This window comes from Physeter macrocephalus, chromosome 6 (assembly GCF_002837175.3).
Source record: "Physeter macrocephalus isolate SW-GA chromosome 6, ASM283717v5, whole genome shotgun sequence".
Taxonomy (NCBI): domain Eukaryota; kingdom Metazoa; phylum Chordata; class Mammalia; order Artiodactyla; family Physeteridae; genus Physeter; species Physeter macrocephalus.
The window spans coordinates 88,597,554-88,617,918 of record NC_041219.1 but is presented as its reverse complement, the minus strand read 5'-3'; the positions used below and the strand labels follow the sequence as shown (position 1 = coordinate 88,617,918).

General features: G+C 39.6%; 1 protein-coding gene across 9 annotated transcripts in view; it reads left to right on the top strand.

Annotated features, from left to right (window-relative positions):
* The window catches only part of DIP2B (disco interacting protein 2 homolog B), a 273,451-nt gene that overhangs the window by 146,358 nt on the left and 106,728 nt on the right, over window positions 1-20,365 (top strand). For all 9 annotated transcript variants that reach the window (XR_003680362.2, XR_003680363.2, XM_055085636.1 and 6 more), the window contains exon 3: window positions 8,365-8,493. Coding sequence is in view for 7 of the 9 variants with exons in the window: in XM_055085636.1 (XP_054941611.1) it covers window positions 8,365-8,493 (129 nt within the window). In the remaining 2 variants the exon portion in view is untranslated. The remainder of the gene's footprint in view (window positions 1-8,364; window positions 8,494-20,365) is intronic.

The following is a 20,365-nucleotide window of genomic DNA, read 5'->3' as shown; positions in this document are numbered from 1 at the left end:
TACTGTCTTGATTACTGTAGCTTTGTAGTATAGTCTGAACTCAGGGAACCTGATTCCTCCAGCTCCGTTTTTCTTTCTCAAGATTGCTTTGGCTATTTGGGTTTTTTTGTGTTTCCATATAAATTGTGAAATTTTTTGTTCTAGCTCTGTGGAAAATGCCATTGGTAGTTCGATACAGATTGCATTGAATCTGTAGATTACTTTGGGTAGTATAGTCATTTTCAAAATGTTGACTCTTGCAATCCAAGAACATGGTATATCTCTCTCCATCTGTTTGTATCATCTTTAATATCTTTCATCAGTGTCTTACAGTTTTCTGCATACAGGTTTTTTGTCTCCTTAGGTAGGTTTATTCCTAGGTATTTTATTCTTATTGTTGCAGTGGTAAATGCGAGTGTTCCCTTAATTTCTCTTTATGATCATATGGTTTTTCTCCTTCAATTTGTTAATCTGGTTTATCACATTGATTAATTTGCATATGTTGAGGAATCCTTGCATTCCTGGAATAAACCCCACATGATCGTGGTGTATGATCCTTTTAATGTGCTGTTGGATTCTGTTTGCTAGTATTTTGTTGAGGATTTTTGCATCTATGTTCATCAGTGATATTGGCCTGTAGTTTTCTTTCTTTGTGACATCTTTGTCTGGGTTTGGTATCACGGTGATGGTGGCCTCATAGAATGAGTTTGAGAGTGTTCCTCCCTCTGCTATATTTTGGAAGAGTTTGAGAAGGATGGGTGTTAGCTCTTTTCTAAATGTTTGATAGAATTCGCCTGTGAATCCCTCTGGTCCTGTCCTTTTGTTTGTTGGAAGATTTTTAATGACAATGTCAATTTCAGTGCTTGTGGTTGTTTGTTTATTTCTTCTATTTCTTCCTGGTTCAGTCTCAGGAGGTTGTGCTTTTCTAAGAATTTGTCCATTTCTTCCAGGTTGTCCATTTTATTGGCATGTAATTGTTTGTAGTAACCTCTCATGATCCTTTGTATTTATGCAGTGTCAGTTGTTACTTCTCCTTTTTCATTTCTAATTCTATTGACTTGAGTTGTCTCCCTTTTTTTCTTGATTGTTCTGGCTAGTGGTTTATCAATTTTGTTTATCTTCTCAAAGAATCAGATTTTAGTTTTATTGATCTTAGCTGTTGTTTCCTTCATTTCTTTTTCATTTATTTCTGATCTGATCTTTTTGATTTCCTTCCTTCTCCTAACGTTGGGGTTTTTTTTTTTCCTCTTTCTCTAATTGCTTCAGGTGTAAGTTTAGGTTGTTTATTTGAGATTTTTCTTGTTTCTTGAGGTAGTATTGTATTGCTATAAACGTCACTCTTAGAACTGCTTTTGCTGCATCCCATAGGTTTTCGGTCGTTGTGTTTTCATTGTCATTTGTTTCTAGGTATTTTTTAATTTCCTCTTTGATTTCTTCAGTCATCTCTTGGTTATGTAGTAGTGTATTGTTTAGCCTCCATGTATCTGTATTTTTCACAGATTTTTTCCTGTAATTGATATCTAGTCTCATAGCGTTGTGGTCAGAAAAGATACTTTATACGATTTCCATTTTCTTAAATTTACCAGGGCTTGATTTGTGACCCAAGATGTGATCTATGCTGGAAAATGTTCCATGAGCACTTGGGAAGAAAGTGTATTCTTTTGTTTTTGGATGGAATGTCCTGTAAATATTAATTAAGTCCATCTTGTTTAATGTATCATTTAAAGCTTGTGTTTCCTTATTTATTTTCATTTTGGATGATCTGTCCATTGGTGAAAGTGGGGTGTTAAAGTCCCCTACTATGATTGTGTTACTGTCAATTTCTCCTTTTATGGCTGTTAGCATTTGCCTTATGTATTAAGGTGCTCTTATGTTGGGTGCATAAATATTTAGAATTGTTATGTCTTCTTCTTGGATTGATCCCTTGATCATTATGTAGTGTCCTTCTTTGTCTCTTGTAATAGTCTTTATTTTAAAGTCTGTTTTCTCTGATATGAGTATTGCTACTCCAGCTTTCTTTTGATTTCCATTTGCATGGAATATCTTTTTCCATCCCCTCACTTTCAGTCTGTATGTGTCCCTAGGTCTGAAGTGGGTGTCTTGTAGACAGCATATATACGGGTGCTGTTTTTGTACCCGTTCAGCCAGTCTACGTCTTTTAGTGGGAGCATTTAATCCATTTACATTTAAGGTAATTGTCGATATGTATGTTCCTATTACCATTTTCTTAATTGTTTTGGGTTTGTTGTTTTAGGTGTTTTCCTTTTCTTGTGTTTTCTGCCTAGAGAAGTTGCTTTAGCATTTGTTGTAAAGCTGGTTTGGTGGTGCTGAATTCTCTCAGCTTTTGCTTGTCTGTAAAGGTTTTAATTTCTCCATCGAATCTGAATGAGATCCTTGCTGGGTAAAGTAATCTTGGTTGTAGGTTTTTCTCTTTCATCACTCTCAATATGTCCAGCTACTCCCTTCTGTCTTGCAGTTTCTGCTGAAGGATCAGCTGTTAACCTCATGAGGATTCCCTTGTATGTTATTTGTTGCTTTTCCCTTGCTGCTTTTTATATTTTTTCTTTGTATTTAATTATTGATAGTTTGATTAATATGTGTCTTGGCGTGTTGCTCCTTGGATTTATCCTGTATGGGACTCTCTGTGCTTCCTGGACTTGATTGGCTGTCTCCTTTCCCATACTAGGGATGTTTTCAACTATAATCTCTTCAAATATTTTCTCTGTCCCTTTTTTTTCTCTTCTTCTTCTGGACACCTATAATTCGAATGTTGGTGCATTTAATGTTGTCCCAGAAGTCTCTGAGACTGTCCTCAATTCTTTTCATTCTTTTTTCTTTTTTCTGCTCTGTGGTAGTTATTTCCACTATTTTATCTTCCAGGTCACTTATCTGTTCTTCTGCCTCAGTTATTCTGCTATTGATATCCTTCTAGAGAATTTTTCATTCCATTTATTGTGTTGTTCATCATTGTTTGTTTGCTCTTTAGTTCTTCTGGTTCCTTGTTTAACGTTTCTTGTATTTTCTCCATTCTGTTTCCAAGATTTTGAATCATCTTTACTTTCATTACTCTGAATTCTTTTTCAGGTAGACTGCCTATTTCCTCTTCATTTGTTTGGTCTGGTGGGTGTTTGCTTCTTCATCTGCTGTGTATTTCTCTGTCTTCTCATTTTGCTTAACTTACTGGTTTGGGGTTTCCTTTTTGCAGGCTGCAGTTTCATAGTTCCCTTTGTTTTTGGTGTCTGCCCCCAGTGGGTAAGGTTGGTTCAGTGGGTTGTGTAGGCTTCCTTGTGGAGGGGACTGGTGCCTGTGTTCTGGTGGATGGGGCTGGATCTTGTCTTTCTGGCAGGCACGACCATGTCCGGTGGTGTGTTTTGGGGTGGCTGTGAACTTATTATGGTTTTAGGCAGCCTCTCTGCTAACAAGTGGGGTGTGTTCCTGTCTTGCTAGTTTTTTGGCGTAGGGTGTCCAGCAGTGTAGCTTGCTGGTCGTTGAGTGGAGCTGGGTCTTAGCGTTGAGATGGAGATCTCTGGGAGAGCTTTCACCATTTGATATTGCGTGGGGCCGGGAGGTCTCTGGTGGACCAATGGCCTGAACTCAGCTCTCCCACCTCTGAGGCACAGCCCTGACGCCTGGCTGGAGCACCAAGAGCCTGGTATCCACACGGCTCAGAAGAAAAGGGAGGGAGGGAGGAAGGAAGGACGGAAGGGGGGTGGTGAGGGAGGAGGGAGGGAGGGAAGAAAGAATAAAATAAAGTTATTAAAATAAAAAATATATTATTAAAAATAAAAAAGTAATTCAAAAAAAGAAAGAAGAGAGCAACCAAATGAAAAAACAAATCCACCAGTGATAACAAGTGCTAAAAACTATAGTAAAAAACAAACAAACAAAAAAAACGGACAGACAGAACCCTAGGACAAATGGTAAAGGCAAAGCTATACAGATAAAATCACAGAAAGAAGCATACACATACACACTCACAAAAGGAGAAAAAGGAAAAATATATATATTTTTAGAAAAAGGAAGAGAGCAACCAAATCAATAAATCTACCAATGACAATAAGCTCTAAATAATAAACTAAGATAAACATAAAATCAGAAACAAATCAGATGCAGAAAGCAAACCCCAAGTCTACAGTTGTTCCCAAAGTCCACTCCCTCAGTTTTGGGATGATTCGTTGTCTATATAGGTATTCCATACATGCAGGGTACATCACGTTGACTGTGGAGATTTAATCTGCTGCTCCTGAGGCTGCTGGGAGAGATTTCCCTTTCTCTTCTTAGTTCGCACAGCTCCTGCGGTTCACCTTTGGATTTGGCCCCGCCTCTGCGTGTAGGTTGTCTGAGGGCGTCTGTTCTTTGCTCAGAAGGGATGGAGTTAAAGTAGCAGCTGATTCGGGGGCTCTGGCTCACTCAGGCCGGGGGAGGGAGGGGTACAGAATGTGGGGCGAGCCTTCATCGGCAGAGGCCGGAGTGACATTGCAACAGCCTGACGCGCGCTGTGCGTTCTCCCGGGGAAGTTGTCCCTGGATCACAGGACCCTGGCAGTGACAGCTGCATAGTCTCTGGGAGGGGAGGTGTGGATAGTGACCTGTGCTTGCACACAGGCTTCTTGGTGGCTGCAGCAGCAGTCTTAGTGTTTCATGCCCATCTCTGGTGTCCGCGCTGGTAGCCGCGGCTCACGCCCGTCTCTGGAGCTCATTTAGGCGGTGCTCTGAATCCCCTCTTGCGTGCCCCGAAAGCATGGTCTCTTGCCTCTTAGGCAAGTCCAGACTTTTTCTCAGATTCCCTCCCACCTAGCTGTGGCACACTAGCCCCCTCAGGCTGTGTTCACGCAGCCAACCCCAGTCCTCTCCCTGGGATCTGACCTCCTAAGAAGCTGGAGCCTCAGCTCCCAGCCCCCACCCGTCTCGGCAGGTGAACAGACAAGCCTCTCGGGCTGGTGAGTGCTGGTCGGCACTGATCCTCTGTGCGGGAATCTCTCCGCTTTGCCCTCCGCACCGCTGTGGCTGCGCTCTTCTCCGTGGCTCTGAAGCTTCCCCCCCTCTGCCACTCGCAGTCTCCGCCAGTGAAGGGGCTGCCTAGTGTGTGTTGGGATGGAGTTAAAGTAGCAGCTGATTCGGGGGCTCTGGCTCACTCAGGCCGGGGGAGGGAGGGGTACAGAATGTGGGGCGAGCCTTCATCGGCAGAGGCCGGAGTGACATTGCAACAGCCTGACGCGCGCTGTGCGTTCTCCCGGGGAAGTTGTCCCTGGATCACAGGACCCTGGCAGTGACAGCTGCATAGTCTCTGGGAGGGGAGGTGTGGATAGTGACCTGTGCTTGCACACAGGCTTCTTGGTGGCTGCAGCAGCAGTCTTAGTGTTTCATGCCCATCTCTGGTGTCCGCGCTGGTAGCCGCGGCTCACGCCCGTCTCTGGAGCTCATTTAGGCGGTGCTCTGAATCCCCTCTTGCGTGCCCCGAAAGCATGGTCTCTTGCCTCTTAGGCAAGTCCAGACTTTTTCTCAGATTCCCTCCCACCTAGCTGTGGCACACTAGCCCCCTCAGGCTGTGTTCACGCAGCCAACCCCAGTCCTCTCCCTGGGATCTGACCTCCTAAGAAGCTGGAGCCTCAGCTCCCAGCCCCCACCCGTCTCGGCAGGTGAACAGACAAGCCTCTCGGGCTGGTGAGTGCTGGTCGGCACTGATCCTCTGTGCGGGAATCTCTCCGCTTTGCCCTCCGCACCGCTGTGGCTGCGCTCTTCTCCGTGGCTCTGAAGCTTCCCCCCCTCTGCCACTCGCAGTCTCCGCCAGTGAAGGGGCTGCCTAGTGTGTGTTGAAACTTTTCCTCCTTCACAGCTCCCTCCCAGAGGTGCAGGTCCCATCCCTATTCTTTTGTCTCTGTTTTTTCTTTTTTCTTTTGCCCTTCCCAGGTATGTGGGGAGTTTCTTGCCTTTTGGGAAGTCTGAGGTCTTCTGCCAGCGTTCAGTAGGTGTTCTGTAGGAGCTGTTCCTCATGTAGATGTATTTTTTATGTATTTGTGAGGAGGAAGGTGATCTCCACGTCTTACTCCTCCCCCATCTTGAAGCTATCTCTCTAGCTTTCATTATTATAGACCAGGGGCTGGAAAGCTTTTTCTTTAAAGGGCCAGACAGTAAATATTTTAGACTTTGAGGACCATACAGTCTCTGTCACAACTACTCAACTCTGCCTTTACAGAGTGAAAGCAGCCATAGGCTAACAGATGCATGTGGCTGTGTTCTGATAAAACTGTTTATAAAAAGAGACATGGGCTATATAGTTTGTTGACGCGTGTTCTAGAGAAATAGACTTAACAAATGAAACAAGGCATGAATATATCAAGAATCAGTACAGGTCTTCTGGGAAATGGATTATCAACAGGATTTAGGTTGGTTAAAAACTTCCATTTATAACCCCAGACATTACACTTAAAAGTCTCAGTGTTGAGGGCTTCCCTGGTGGCGCAGTGGTTGGGAGTCCGCCTGCCGATGCAGGGGAAGCGGGTTCGTGCCCCGGTCCGGGAGGATCCCGCATGCCGCGGAGCGGCTGGGCCCGTGAGCCATGGCTGCTGGGCCTGCGCGTCTGGAGCCTGTGCTCCGCGGCGGGAGAGGCCGCGGCAGTGAGAGGCCCATGTACCACACACACAAAAAAAAAAAAAAAAAAAAAAAAAAGTCTCAGTGTTGAAATTGTTCTGCTCAGATATTTTATAATAAAAATCTCAGCTACTAGGAACCATCAAAAATAAACATTTCTAGATCCATAAAAGCACTTTAATAGAGAGCACCCTAAAATATACTCTTCCTTGCCTTCTTAAAAACAGTATATAAAGAATAATCTTTTTTTAAAAAAGGGAACCTTTTTTATTACATCTTCTGATTTTCTGGGTCAGGAATTTGGGCAGGGCTCAGATGGGTGATTCTTATGCTCCACATGGTGTCAACTGCGGTCAGTCACTAAGTACTTTTCACCTGGTCTGTAAGGTCCAAGATGGCTTCAATGACATGTCTGGTGTTTTGGCAGAGGCAGATGGAAGGCTGGGCTCAGCTGGGACTGTGGACTAGAGCTCCTACACCTGGCTTCTCTAGCATGCTAACCATTTTTTTAAATTGATATGACTTCGTCGTTAAACATCTCAGTTCCTGTAGTACTGTGATTCCGTCAGCCTTTGCTGAGGTTTGTGGGGCTATTGCTTGCACTCCTCAGACCACTGTCTTTCAGTCTGCTTTTTTCTTTTTGGGCTTCATAAGCCAATTCTTAGCTGTGGTCTCGAGCAGTGCATTTTCTGGGTAGGTGACATCTTAGTGGGCACTTAATTTGCCGTGTGAAGGTACCCTTCTGGGCACAGCTAAATGATATTTAAGAAACTTAAAATACTCCTTAAAAGAAGAAGCAAATTCCTGCAATATGCGACAACATGGATGAACCTGGAGGACATGATACTGAGTGAATTAAGCCAATCACAGAAGGACAAATACTGTATGATTCCACTTATATGAGGAATCTAAAATAGTCAAACTCATAGAAGCAGAGAGTAGAATGGTGGTTGCCAGGGGTTTGGGAGTGGGGGAAATGGGGAGTTGCTACTCAGTGGGTAAAAAGTTTTAGTTACACAGGATGAATAAGTTCTGGAGATCTGCTGTACGACATCATACCTATAGTTTACAATGCTGTATTGTACACTTAACAGTTTGTTAAAAGATTATATATCGTTAAATATTCTTACCACAATTTAAAAAAAATATGACTTAGGAGCTAATACCATTTGAAAAAAAAAGGTAGCAAAATATCAGAACTTAAAGTGTTTTTCTTCTGCTTATTTTACTGCTTATTTTCTTTTCCCCATATTCTTGGTAAAACAGTAAATGTTGGGAGGACAGAATATAGGGACAGGCCAGGGACTAGAAAGGGATAAGTTCAATGGTGATTCCAGTTGGAAGAGGGGCTAGTAAGACTTGACTTGAAGGTGTGTTTGCACAATAACCACCCTAGTTTTGTTTGAATGATGTTTATTTGGAGTAACTTTTGATGGGGAGGCTAAAGCTCCCCAAGCTATGCTTTGTACAACTATGCAGGATTAGGGGGTCACGTACACCCCACCCCACCTGCCATTCTCCCACTTGACCAGTCCTTGGAGTCTCTGGAATGGCCTTTTCACTTACTTATATTACCCATCGCCTGTTGACAGTTACCGCTCCAAGATGATATTTTTTTAGTCTGGATGCCTTTGTGTCTTTTTAACATATTTATATTAAATAAAGCTCTCTGACCCTTTACTGGAGATGGTGTAATAGTACCTACCTCAAAGTGTTGTGGAAATGCTGTAAAGTGCTCAGAAAACATCAACTATTATTGTCATCTGATAACCATCTTCCAAACTTCCTGTTTCAGAAACTGATTCAGCAGTACAGAAAGAACATAGAAACCAGACACCTGCTCCATCTGCAGCTCAAACTTCCGCTCCTTCTAAGTACCACCGAAGTCGATCTGGGGGAGCCAGGGATGAACGATACCGATCAGGTGAGAGGGAACTGAAAATTACCAGTGGAACAGTTTTTACTAACTGTAGTGTGAACTGTATATCCTGAGATATATGTTTGTTTTATTTTTTTTCCCTTGAAGTGCCAACAGGTGTATATTAACTAGTACCTGTTACATGCCAGGTATAGTAGATACTCTTATTTGCTGGGGATACAGCCCCAAATAAGACATTTCTGGCCTCAAGGGCAGAAGAGGAGCCAGGCAAGTACAAAGGCACTGTGAATAAATAAGAAGGCAGAGGGCTAGGGTCTCATGGGATGGTACTGGGAGAACTCAGTACGCTCTGTTTGAAGAGACATGTCCTTCTGAGTTTGCCAGAGCTGTTGATTAGTCTCTTGACTGAGGAAGCTGGAACAAAAACTCAGCAGTGAAATTTCAGATTGGTAAATTCTTAAACTTCATTTCTTCTCACCCAGGAAAAACCCATGGGAAAGGAAAAGGTGATGTGCTGTGGCCAGCAGTGGGGGCATGCTCCTGCCGCACCATGTCCAGCACTGATGAGCAAAAATGAATCATAGGCCCTCAGGGGGACGTGTGGCATAGTGAGCTCATCCCGTGCCCACCTACTGTCCACTGCACTAGGATAGTCTCCGCAGCATGTTTATTGTTTTAAGAACTAGCAGAATTAAGCCAGAAGACTAACTGGAATGTTATTTTACTTTCTCCAGTTTTTTGTCTCCCTTATACCAGCCAAGGTTACCTTATCCTTTTCTTGAATTGAAAAACAGGGTGTATATCAACCCTCTCAGAAACTGCTTTAGAGGAAACGAGGAAAAGGACATGGTTATTTTGTGAGCTGATATTATTAGATATATATTTTCACACACTGGAAGGAAGGAAGGAATGAGAAGTGTTCAATCAGAAAGATGGAGGTTGCATGCCACAACAGAATTTCCCCTTGTACCAAACCTGGTGTTGAGTGATCAGAGGAGGCTTTCTCAGAGAACAAAACATCTGAACTATGTCATGGCAGCCAGACAGAGTTAGGGAAATAGCATCAGATAGTAAACCTGAAAGTAGTTCATTATGACTGAAACTTAGAAAGCAAGGGCCCAGAACGAGGTGGGAGATGAGGCTAGAAAGATGATCAGAGACCAAATCTTGAGGAATCTTAAATACCATTGAAGGATTTTCAGCAGAGCAGTGACACAGATTTGTAATCTGTTCTAGTAGCTTGCACCAGCTGCACAGGGCCTAACATACATAAGAGGTAAATAAATATTTTGGAGAAAGGAAGGAATAAAAGTAGTATTAGTTCGGGAATGGATTAGAGGGAGGTAAGGAGGCTAGATTTGGAAAAACATATCAGGAGCTCCTGTTTGTCACCAAGACCCCAGCCCGATTTCCCAGCACCTGGTGTTGCTTTTAGAGGCTGGGGCTCAGGTGCAGCAGCAGCAGGTTCTAACCAGTCCAGAAGGGCTCTAGCCTCCACAGCTCTCATCCCTGGCCTTCTGGGAAGATTTTTGTTTTTTGTTTTAACTTGGATTCTCTCTTTGTTTTTACAGCAGATAACAAAAGGATTAGTAAGGAACCCCAAAGAGGATTCTCTACACTCTATGTCCAATCTGATCACATAGAGAAAAAAGCCTTTAGCCAGCTGATTCAATAGTGTAAAACTTTGATGTACACCTACCAAAACCCAACTATCCTTTTTTTCTTTAATATCCTTATTTATTTATTTTTTTGTTTATTTATTTATTTATTTATGGCCGTGTAAGGTCTTCGTTGCTGCGTGCAGGCTTTCTCTAGTTGTGGCGAGCAGGGGCTACTCTTTGTTGCAGTGCACGGGCTTCTCATTGCGGTGGCTTCTCTCTTGCGGAGCACGGACTCTAGGCATGTGGGCATCGGTAGTTGTGGCTTACGGGCTCTAGAGCACAGGCTCAGTAGTTGTGATGCACAGGCTTAGTTGCTCCACGGCATGTGGGATCTTCCCGGACCAGGGATCGAACCCGTGTTCCCTGCATTGGCAGGCAGATTCTTAACCACTGTGCCACCAGGGAAGCCCCAACTATCTTTTATACCAATTCTTTCAGATTTACCCCCAATATTAGAAAGTATAGTCTGTGAATCAAACACTAGTTAGCAGACTGTGGTTAGGTGCAGGGGTATTGAAGAGGGTTTAATAGTTGGGTCTCCGATATTTGTCTCACTGGGACTTTTTTTTTTAGGGTAGTAGCGAGAAGAAGGCCAGAGAGGAGGTAAAGTAGGGAACAGAGGTGATTTTAAAACCCTGAAGATATTGAAAGTTATGAGAGTTCTACAATACTGTCATGAGAGGGGAACATGAAAGAGGAGGCCTGCAAGCATGAATTTTGGCTAAAAATCACATTTTTCCATATGTTAGGATGTGCCCAACTAAATAACAAAGCAAAGCTGAGCACACGCCAAGAATTCTGGCTTCGGTGAGTAAGAAGAAAGCAACAGTAGCCGCAGAAGTAGAGCAAATAAGTTGCAGAAATCTATGGGACTGGAACTTCGCCTCTTTGCCACTCCATTCATAGGAAGGGTTACGTTTACATGTCACATGCAAAAATAGCTTAAGAATGGAGGGTATGTTTAGAAAAAATTACAAGCATTCAGATTAAAGTGATGGGTACACAGAAAGGGTTTAATATTGATTTCAGTGAGTGTAACTTGAAAATCCTCTCTTATTTGGTGGAGGCTTAGTAATACCTACATTTCAACTAATCATAATCAAATCTAAATAGACTTAGTGTTTTGTGTTTCAGACATGCTGTAAATAGCTTTTATTTATTCAGAGTTTAGATTATCTGCCCTTATTCTGTTCTTTGTGCTTAGCCAAGATGGTCTGACATTTCAAATACACTAATTTAGTACCTCCTTTACCTGCCCATCAAAGCATGATACACTTTTCTACACACATGTGTTATGGTCACAAGTGTAGAAAATACACAGTCAGTGCCTGAGATGGAAAGTCGCTCTGACAACTTCTTTAATGTTAATCTTTTGAGCAATTAGCCACCTCAAACAAAACAACAAAAACAAAAAAAGGACTTTAAAGGAACAGTTGTATCACCTTATTCAGCTCGAACGTTAGTGCTGGAAAATGAAACCCAGCTTTCTGGTGCTCCTGGCAGAGATGTCCAAAGTCAGCCGCGTCTGGGGACTGAACGTCGGAAGTGATTTCTCTATCAAAGATCAAAGTGAATTGTATACTGCTGAATGAGTCAAATCCAGTTACAAGAGCTGCCTGTTCTTATCGATAAAGAGGCTTTGCTAACACAGGAACTGTGAACATCTCCTTTTGACACACGTGTATGGGCCAGGGCTTCTCATGTTAGGAAATAAACGGGTGGTTTGATTTGTTCTGTGGTCGATGCTAAGAATCCTTATGGCAGAGAAGAGCATGCTCTGTAATTATTACTTATCCAGATATCATGGGCCTTCTAAAGCTTGACTAATGTGAACAAGTCCCTAGTTTTCGCAGGTTTGCTCTCGCATGTTTCATGTCTTGTGCAGCAGTACTTTTGACTAAGAAGTATGAGCATTTAATGTGCTGTCTTTCTGTTGAGAAAGTGCTTTTTCTCAGTATAAGCGATTATTCATTGGTTTTCCAAGATAGCTAAGAACCATAGTTTCATCTAATATAAGAGGAACACTTTTCACATTCTAGCATACCTGAAAGCAGGATATCTTTTAAACATTTTTTTTTTTTGGCTGTGCCATGTGTGTTGTGGGATCTTAGTTCCCTGACCAGGGATTGAACCTGGGCCCTCAGCAGTGAGAGCACGGAGTCCTAACCACTGGACTGCCAGGGAATTCCCTCAGGATAGCTTTTTTTTTTTTTAATCCTGGAAAATATCTTTTATATAAGGTGGCATCATAGATTCAGTAAAATGACAATCTTGATTCAACTAAGTAAACCTCAGGGACACTAAAATAGTATAATAAATATAAATGCAGTATAAAATTATTTCAGAGGCAAAAGTAAGTTGGTACTGTGGCCTAAAAAGTAACAGCACAACAGTTTGGCACTATCTTTTAAACTTTAAGTATTCATACACTTTGACCCAGAAATTCTCCTTCTAGGAATTTGCACCTACATATGTACACAAAAATATATATATATGAAAATGTTTGTTATCGTATTGTTCATAATAAATACAATGATTAAATAAGTTATAGTAGGTCCACACAATGGAATTCTGTGAAAGCTAGTTTAAAACTTCTGTGAAGGCTTGTGGAAAAACAATGAGGTTATTAGATTTATTTGTGCAGATATGGAGAGATGTACAAAATACATTTTTAAGTAATAAATACAAGACAGTATGTAGCATATGATCTAAATTTTATAAATATTAATACTAATAATTACATATATTATTATGTACACAGATACAGAAATCTGGAAAAATATATACCAAACTGTTGAGGTGGGATTATTTCTGGGAAGTGATGGGTCTAGGGAAAATTTTCACTGCAGCATTATATGTGTTTAGGTCTTTCCCCAATATGTATATTAATTTTTTCCAGGATTTTTGTTGTGGTGGTAAAATACAAAATGCATATAACAAAATGTATGTATATTAATTTTAAACAAAAAATAACATTGTTTTCTTTTTTTTTAAATCGCGGTATAATTGACATATAACAAGACATTAGTTTCAGGTATATACCATAATGACTTAATATTTGTATGTATTGTGAAGTGATCACCACAATAGGTTTCATTAACATCTGTCGCCTTTCATGGTTACAGAAATTTCTTTTTCTTGTGATGACAGCTTTTAAGACGTTCTCTCTTAGCAACTTTCAAATGAGCAATATGGTATTATTAACTATAGTCACCATTCCATCCCATGACTTATTTATTTTATAACTGGAAGTTTGTAAAAGATAGTTTTTAAGGTGATATCCCTGGATAAAATATTTAAAGCCTTACATCAGTTGTTCTTAGTGATTTTTAGTCTAAGTGTGGATTCTTCTGACTTAATTCTGAGAGCTAAATGCAGCAATAACTACCTCTGTCACCTTGAGAACTTTCTTTCTCTGTGCAAATATGATCTCTGATATGGTGACATTTGCCAAGGTGGCTGCCACTGGCACACCAGGACCATTTTATTTCTTTAGTAATACACTTCCTCATACCAAGGAAGATAAATTGAGTTCAGTTCAGTTAAGCAAGCATTTATTATAGACCTCCTATGAGTTGAGCACAGTTTAGATGCTAGAGAAACACAGATGAAAACACAGGACTCCTTTCTTAAACACAGGAATCCTTTATACAAGGTAGAGGCATCATAGAAGAGGGGGTGACAGGGGAAGGAGCCCCTGGGCACCAGCCACTGTCAACGGCAGGCTTCGTGGAGGTGGTGAAGTCCGAGCCATTTTGAAGAATGAATAACTGTTTGCTGTATAGATATTCCAGGCTAAAGAAACATAATTTGTAAAGGCAGGGCAATGTGAAATGCAAAATTAAAATTTCACTGCTCCTCCCCACCAGCAGATAGAGTAGTGCCAAAATTAATGTGATATCCTAATGTTCCAGAAGTTAATAGTTGCTGCCTCTGCCATAATTAAAGATGTGAAAGTGATCAGTACCTTAGAAATTGGTAGAAATTGCATGACTACTAATTGGCTTACAGGTAACTCCTTGAACTCTACTTCTCTACTTAAATGACTCAACCTGCCCACACATCTGCCTTTCAGTCTGTCCTCATCTATCTGTCTGTCTGTCTGTCTATAGTAGTGTCCTAGCAGGGAAGGGCACTTGGTGTCTGTTCTTCCCCTGGTCCTTAACGCCCAGCTGTGCCACTTATGTACCGTGTCTTAACCACTTCATAACAACAAGCCAAGGATAGGAGCAGCTACTTAAAAAATGTAAAATAACATTTTCCACTTAACTTTTTGGGAAAGATGACAAAACATGGCCCAGTATTGTCCACAGATGTGGGGAAATGGACATTCTCTCACCTCGTTGGTAGAAGTGTTATTTCTTTCATTACTAATGAGACTGGACATTTTAGAATATGTTTATTTTCCATTTGTGCTGCCTCTGTAAACTACCTGTCCATTGCCTACGCCTATTTTTTTCTAAGTTGGGTTCTTTTTTTTTCTTATTTATTTGTAAGAGTTTTTCTAATCCTAGGGATGCTCACATTTAAATTTACTAGAGGTATTAACCAACACAAATAGACAAGAGAAATCAATTAGAGGTGTAAGAATTAGAAAAGAAGTGAAGCTGTATTTGCAGTTAGTATGATAATTCATTTAAAAAACCCAGGAGAATTGATGACAGAATTAATTTAATGAAATAATTTAGTCAAGTAGCAAGATCTGGAACTAGTATAGAAACCAGTAGCCTTCATATATGCAGACAATAACTGGTCAAAAGATATAATGGTAGAGCAAACCTCATTTACAAAAGCAATAAAGATAAAACATATTTAGGAATAAACTTCAGGACTGTGTAAAATCTTTATAAAGGAAACTTTAAAACACCTGAATGACACAAAGTAGACGTGATAAATGGAAAGGCATCCCTTGTTCTTAGATAGGATGATTCAATATCACAAAGATGTTAGGACTCCAAAAATTAGTTTATAAGTTTAATCCAGTTCCAATAAAAACACTATCAAATTTATTTATGGAGCTGGAAAAGATATTTTTGAAGTTCATTTGGAACAATAAACACGTAAGGATAGCTAGGAAACACTGAGAAAGAAAACCTACAAGATATTAAAACATACTCCAAAAACTGTATAATTAAAACAGTGTGGTATGGCATACAAATTGGCAGACAGACAATTGGAATAGAATAACAAGTTCAGAAATAGACCAAAGTACATCTGGGATTTATTATATGATAAAGATAGCATTGTGAATCACTTGGGTGAAAAAGTACTTTTTAATAAACGATACTAGGACAACTGGAAAAAGATGAAGTAAATCCATACCTCACACCATATACAAGCAAAAACTTCAAATGGATCAGAGATCTACAAGTAAAAAAGAAACCATGTAAGTACCTAAAGAAAATATTAGTCAATTTTTTAATAATCTAAGCTTATGGAAAGCCTATGGGAAGGCTTTCTGAGACTCAAAATCAAGATGTGATGCAACGACACAAAAATTTTTTTACTGAGGTAAAAACACATAACATAAATTTACCCTCTTAAAATTTTTAAGTGTGCATTATATTGTTAACCATATGCACATTGTTGTACAACAGCTCTTTAGAACCTTTTCATCTTGCATGACCGAAACTTTATACCCGTTGATCAACAACTCTGTTTCTCCCTCCCGCAGCCAACCACCATTCTACTTCCTACATCTATGAATTTGAGTACTTTAGATACTTCTTATAAGTGTTATATATTTGGTTTTTTTGTGTGTGTGACTGGCTTATTTCACTTAGCATGTCAATGTTGTAGCATATGACAGGATTTTCTTCTTTTTTAAAGTTGAGTAATATTCTGTTGTATGTGTATACCACATTTTCTTTATTCATTCATCTACTCGTGAACATTTAGGTTGCTTCCACATCTTGGCTATTGTGAATATGCTGCAATGAACATGGTTGTGCAAATATCTCTTCAAGACCCTGCTTTCAGTTCTTTTGGATATATACCCCAAAAGTAGGATTGTTTTGGGTAGTTCTATTTTTAATTTTTTTGTGGAACCTCCATACTGTTTTCCATAACAACTGTAACATTACAGTCGCACCAAGAGTGCACAAAGGTTCCAATTTCTCCACCTCCCTGCCAACATTTGTGATTTTCTGGTTTTTTTTGGTTTTTTTTAAAGTGGCCATTTTGTCTTCTTTGGAGAAATATCTGTTCAAGTCCCTTGCCCATTTAAAATTGGGTTATTTGAGATTTTGTTGTTGTTATTGAGTTGTAGGAGTTCTTTACATATTCTACTTATTAACTCCTTATCGGGTATATGGTTTGCACATATGTTCTCTGATTCAATAGGTTGCCTTTTCACCCTGTTGTTTCCTTTGTTGTGCAGAAGTTTTAAAGTTTGGTATAGTCCTATTTCTATTTTTTGCTTGGATGTCCAAGCAAATTATTACCCATTCCAAGGTCATGAAGTTTTTTCCCCTGTGTTTTCTTCTAGGAGTTTTATAGTTTCAGGTCTTATGTTTAGATCTTTAATTCATTTTGATTAATTTTTGTATATGGTGAAAGATAAGGGTCCAACTTCATTCTTTTACATATGGATATTCCAGTTTCTCCAGCACCATTTGTTTCTATCAAGACTGTCGTTTCCCCGTTGTATAGTCTTGACACCCTTGTTGAAGACCGTTTGACCATATACACCAAGGTAATTTCTGGGCTCTCCATTCTGTTCCATTGTTCTACATATCTGTCTTGATGCCAATATCATGGTCTTGGTTACTGTAACTTTGTAATATGTTTTGAAATCAGGAAGGGTGAAGCCTTTAGCTTTGTTTTTCTTTCTCAAGATTGTTTTGGCTATTTGGAGTCTTTTGAGATTCCATATGCATTTGGGAATTTTGGTTTTTTATTTCTTCAAAAAGTGCCATTGGGATTTTGATAGAAATTGCATTAAATCTCTAGATTGCTTTGGGTAATATGGACATTTTAACAATATTAAGTCTTCTAACCCATGAACTTGGGATGTCTTTCCATTTATTCTTGTCTCCTTTTATTTCTTTCATCAATGTTTCATAGCGTATACATTTTTCACCTCCTTGGTTATGTTTATTCCTAAGTGTTTTATTCTTTTTGATGCTATTGTAAATAAGATTTCTTTTTATTTTTCAGATGATTTGTTTTTAGTGTTCAGAAATACAACTGATTTTTGTGTGTTGATTTTCTATCCTGCAATTGCTGAATTTGTTTATTAGTTCTAACAGTTTTTTTTTTTTTCTATAAGTTTTATATGTGAGATCTTAAGGGCTTCCTACATATAACATCATGTCCTTCACAAACAGAAACAGTTTTACTTCTTCTTTTCCAATTTGGATGCATTTTATTTCTTCTTCTTACCTAATTGTTCTGGCTATGATGTCCAGTTCTGTGTTGAAAGAGTGTGAGAGTGGGCATCCTTGCCTTATTCCTGATCTTAGAAGGAAAAACTTTTAGCTTTTCACTGTTGAATATGATGTTGACTGTGGGCTTTTCATGTGTGATCATTATCTTGAGCTAATTTCCTTCTGTTCCTGGTTTGTGGCATGTTTTTATCATGAAAGGATGTTAATTTTGTCAAATGCTTTTTCTGCATCTGTTGAGATGATCATATGAGTTTTGTCCTTTGTTCTATTAGAGTTTTACAGTTATTGAGTTGAATTTGTTCACATTTGTTGAATCAGCTTAGGTATGGTATGTACGGTCTTTTTAATGGTCATGCTGTATGGTCCTTTTAATGTGCTGTTGAATTTGGTTTGTTAGTATTTTGTTCAGGATTTTTACATTAATATTCAGGGATATTGGTGTGTAGTTTTCTTTTCTTGTAGTATCTTTGCCTGGCTTTGGTATCAGGATAAGGCTGGCCTTATGAAATGAATTGGAAATGTTCCCTCCTCTTCAGGTTTTTGGAAGAGTTTGAGAAGAATTGGTGTTAATTCTTAAAGTGTTTTGTAGAATTCTCCAGTGAGACCTGGGCTTTTATTTTTTGGAAGGTTTTTGATTACAGAGTCAGTCTCCTTATTAGTAATCGGTCTGTTCCGATCTTCTGTTTCTTCATGATTTAATCTTGGTAGGTTATATGTTTTCTAGGGACTTGCCCATTTCTTTTAGGTTATCCAATTTATGGTGCATAATTATTCAGTGTCTTATAATCTTTTTTATTTCTATGGCATCAGTTGAAATAGTTCCTCTTTCATTTCTGATTTTAGTTATTTGTCTTCTCTTTCTTAATCTAGCTAAAATTTTGTCAACTTTGTTCATCTTTTCAAAAAATTAACTCTTATTTTTGTTGATTGTTTTCAATTGTTTTTTTTTATTCTCTATTTTGTTTATTTCTACTCAAATCCTTGTTATTTCCTCCTTTTGCTAACTTTGGTTTTAGTTTGGTCTTTTTTGAGTTCCTGCAGTTGTGTTGCTAATTTGAAATCTTCCATAAATTTTTTATAAAAAACAACGTTTGCATGGCAATAAACCACTGCAAACAATATCAAAAGACAAATGACAAACTGAAAGAAAATATTTCTGACATATCTCAGAGATAAAGGGCTAATATCCTTTATATATGAAAACTTTTAAAAGTCAAGGGAAAATAAACTGAGAATCCCAATGGAAAAATGGTAAAGTGACATGAACAATTCACTTCACTTTCAAACAAACAAATATTAAAGGGCTCTAAAATCCTCTGTAAAGATGTTTAATCTCACTAATGATAAAAGAGGCGCAAATTTAAAGTATTCTGAGGGAATTTCCTTGGCAGTCCAGTGGTTAGGACTCCACGCTTCCACTGCAGGGGGCATGGGTTCGATCCCCAGTTGGGGAACTAAGGTCTTGCATGCCGCCCAGCACAGCCAAAAAAACAAAAAATAAAATAGTACCATTTCTCAGCCACTGAACTGGCGACAGTGAAAAGGTAGATAACACACTCTGAAGGTGAGGCTATGGGGAAACAGGCACACCTATACATTGCTGATAGTACTACAATATGACAAAGCTCTTTCAGAGGGGAATTTGGCAAGATGTAACAAAATTTAAAATGTATTCAATTTTTGATTTAGGAGTCTCACTTTTAAGAGTTTATCCTGAAGATATATTGTCATCAGTATAAAAATACATTTGCGGGGCTTCCCTGGTGGCGCAGTGGTTGGGAGTCCGCCTGCCGATGCAGGGGACGCAGGTTCGTGCCCTGGTCTGGGAAGATCCCACATGCCGCGGAGTGTCTAGGCCCGTGAGCCATGGCCGCTGAGCCTGCGCGTCCAGAGCCTGTGCTCCGCAACGGGAGAGGCCACAGCGGTGAGAGGCCTGCATACCGCAAAAAAAAAACAAACAAAAAAAACATTTGCACAAGGCTGTTGTATCATTATTTGTAATTGTAAAATATTGGAAACACTTACATGCCCACACATAGGATAGTAGTAGAATAAACTGTGGTATACAATGGAGTGCTATCTATGCTGCTTTAAAGAATGAAAAAGATCTCTAGTAGCTGATACAGAATGAATTCCAGGATATATTGTTAAGTGAAAAAAGCATAGTGCAAAAAAGTATATATTGTCTGTCATACAGAGTGAAGTAAGTCAGAAGGAGAAAAACAAATACCGTATGCTAACACATATTTATGGAATCTAAGAAAAAAAATGTCATGAAGAGACTAGGGGTAGGACGGGAATAAAACACAGACCTACTAGAGCATGGACTTGAGGATATGGGGAGGGGGAAGGGTAAGCTGTGACGAAGTGAGAGAGTGGCATGGACATATATACACTACCAAACGTAGGGTGGATAGCTAGTGGGAAGCAGCCACATGGCACAGGGAGATCAGCTCTGTGCTTTGTGACCACCTAGAGGGGTGGGATAGGGAGGGTGGGAGGTAGGGAGACGCAAGAGGGAAGAGATATGGGAACATATGTATATGTATAACTGATGCACTTTGTTGTAAAACAGAAACTAACACACCATTGTAAAGCAATTATACTCCAATAAAGATGTTTAAAAAAAAAGTATATATTGTATGCTACCTTTTGTGTATGAGAGACAGGGATATGAGAAAATATGGTTATTTGTTTCAAAAAGAAATATAGGCAGGATAAATCAATAAGGAAATTGGTTACCTATAGAGAAGGTGGAATTGGAATAGACGTGGTTATTGGGGGTAGTGACACATCTTTAAGTTTACCTTTTGGTATAGTTTTGACTTTTGGAACCATGTTAATTAAAGAAAAACTGTATCTTTACTC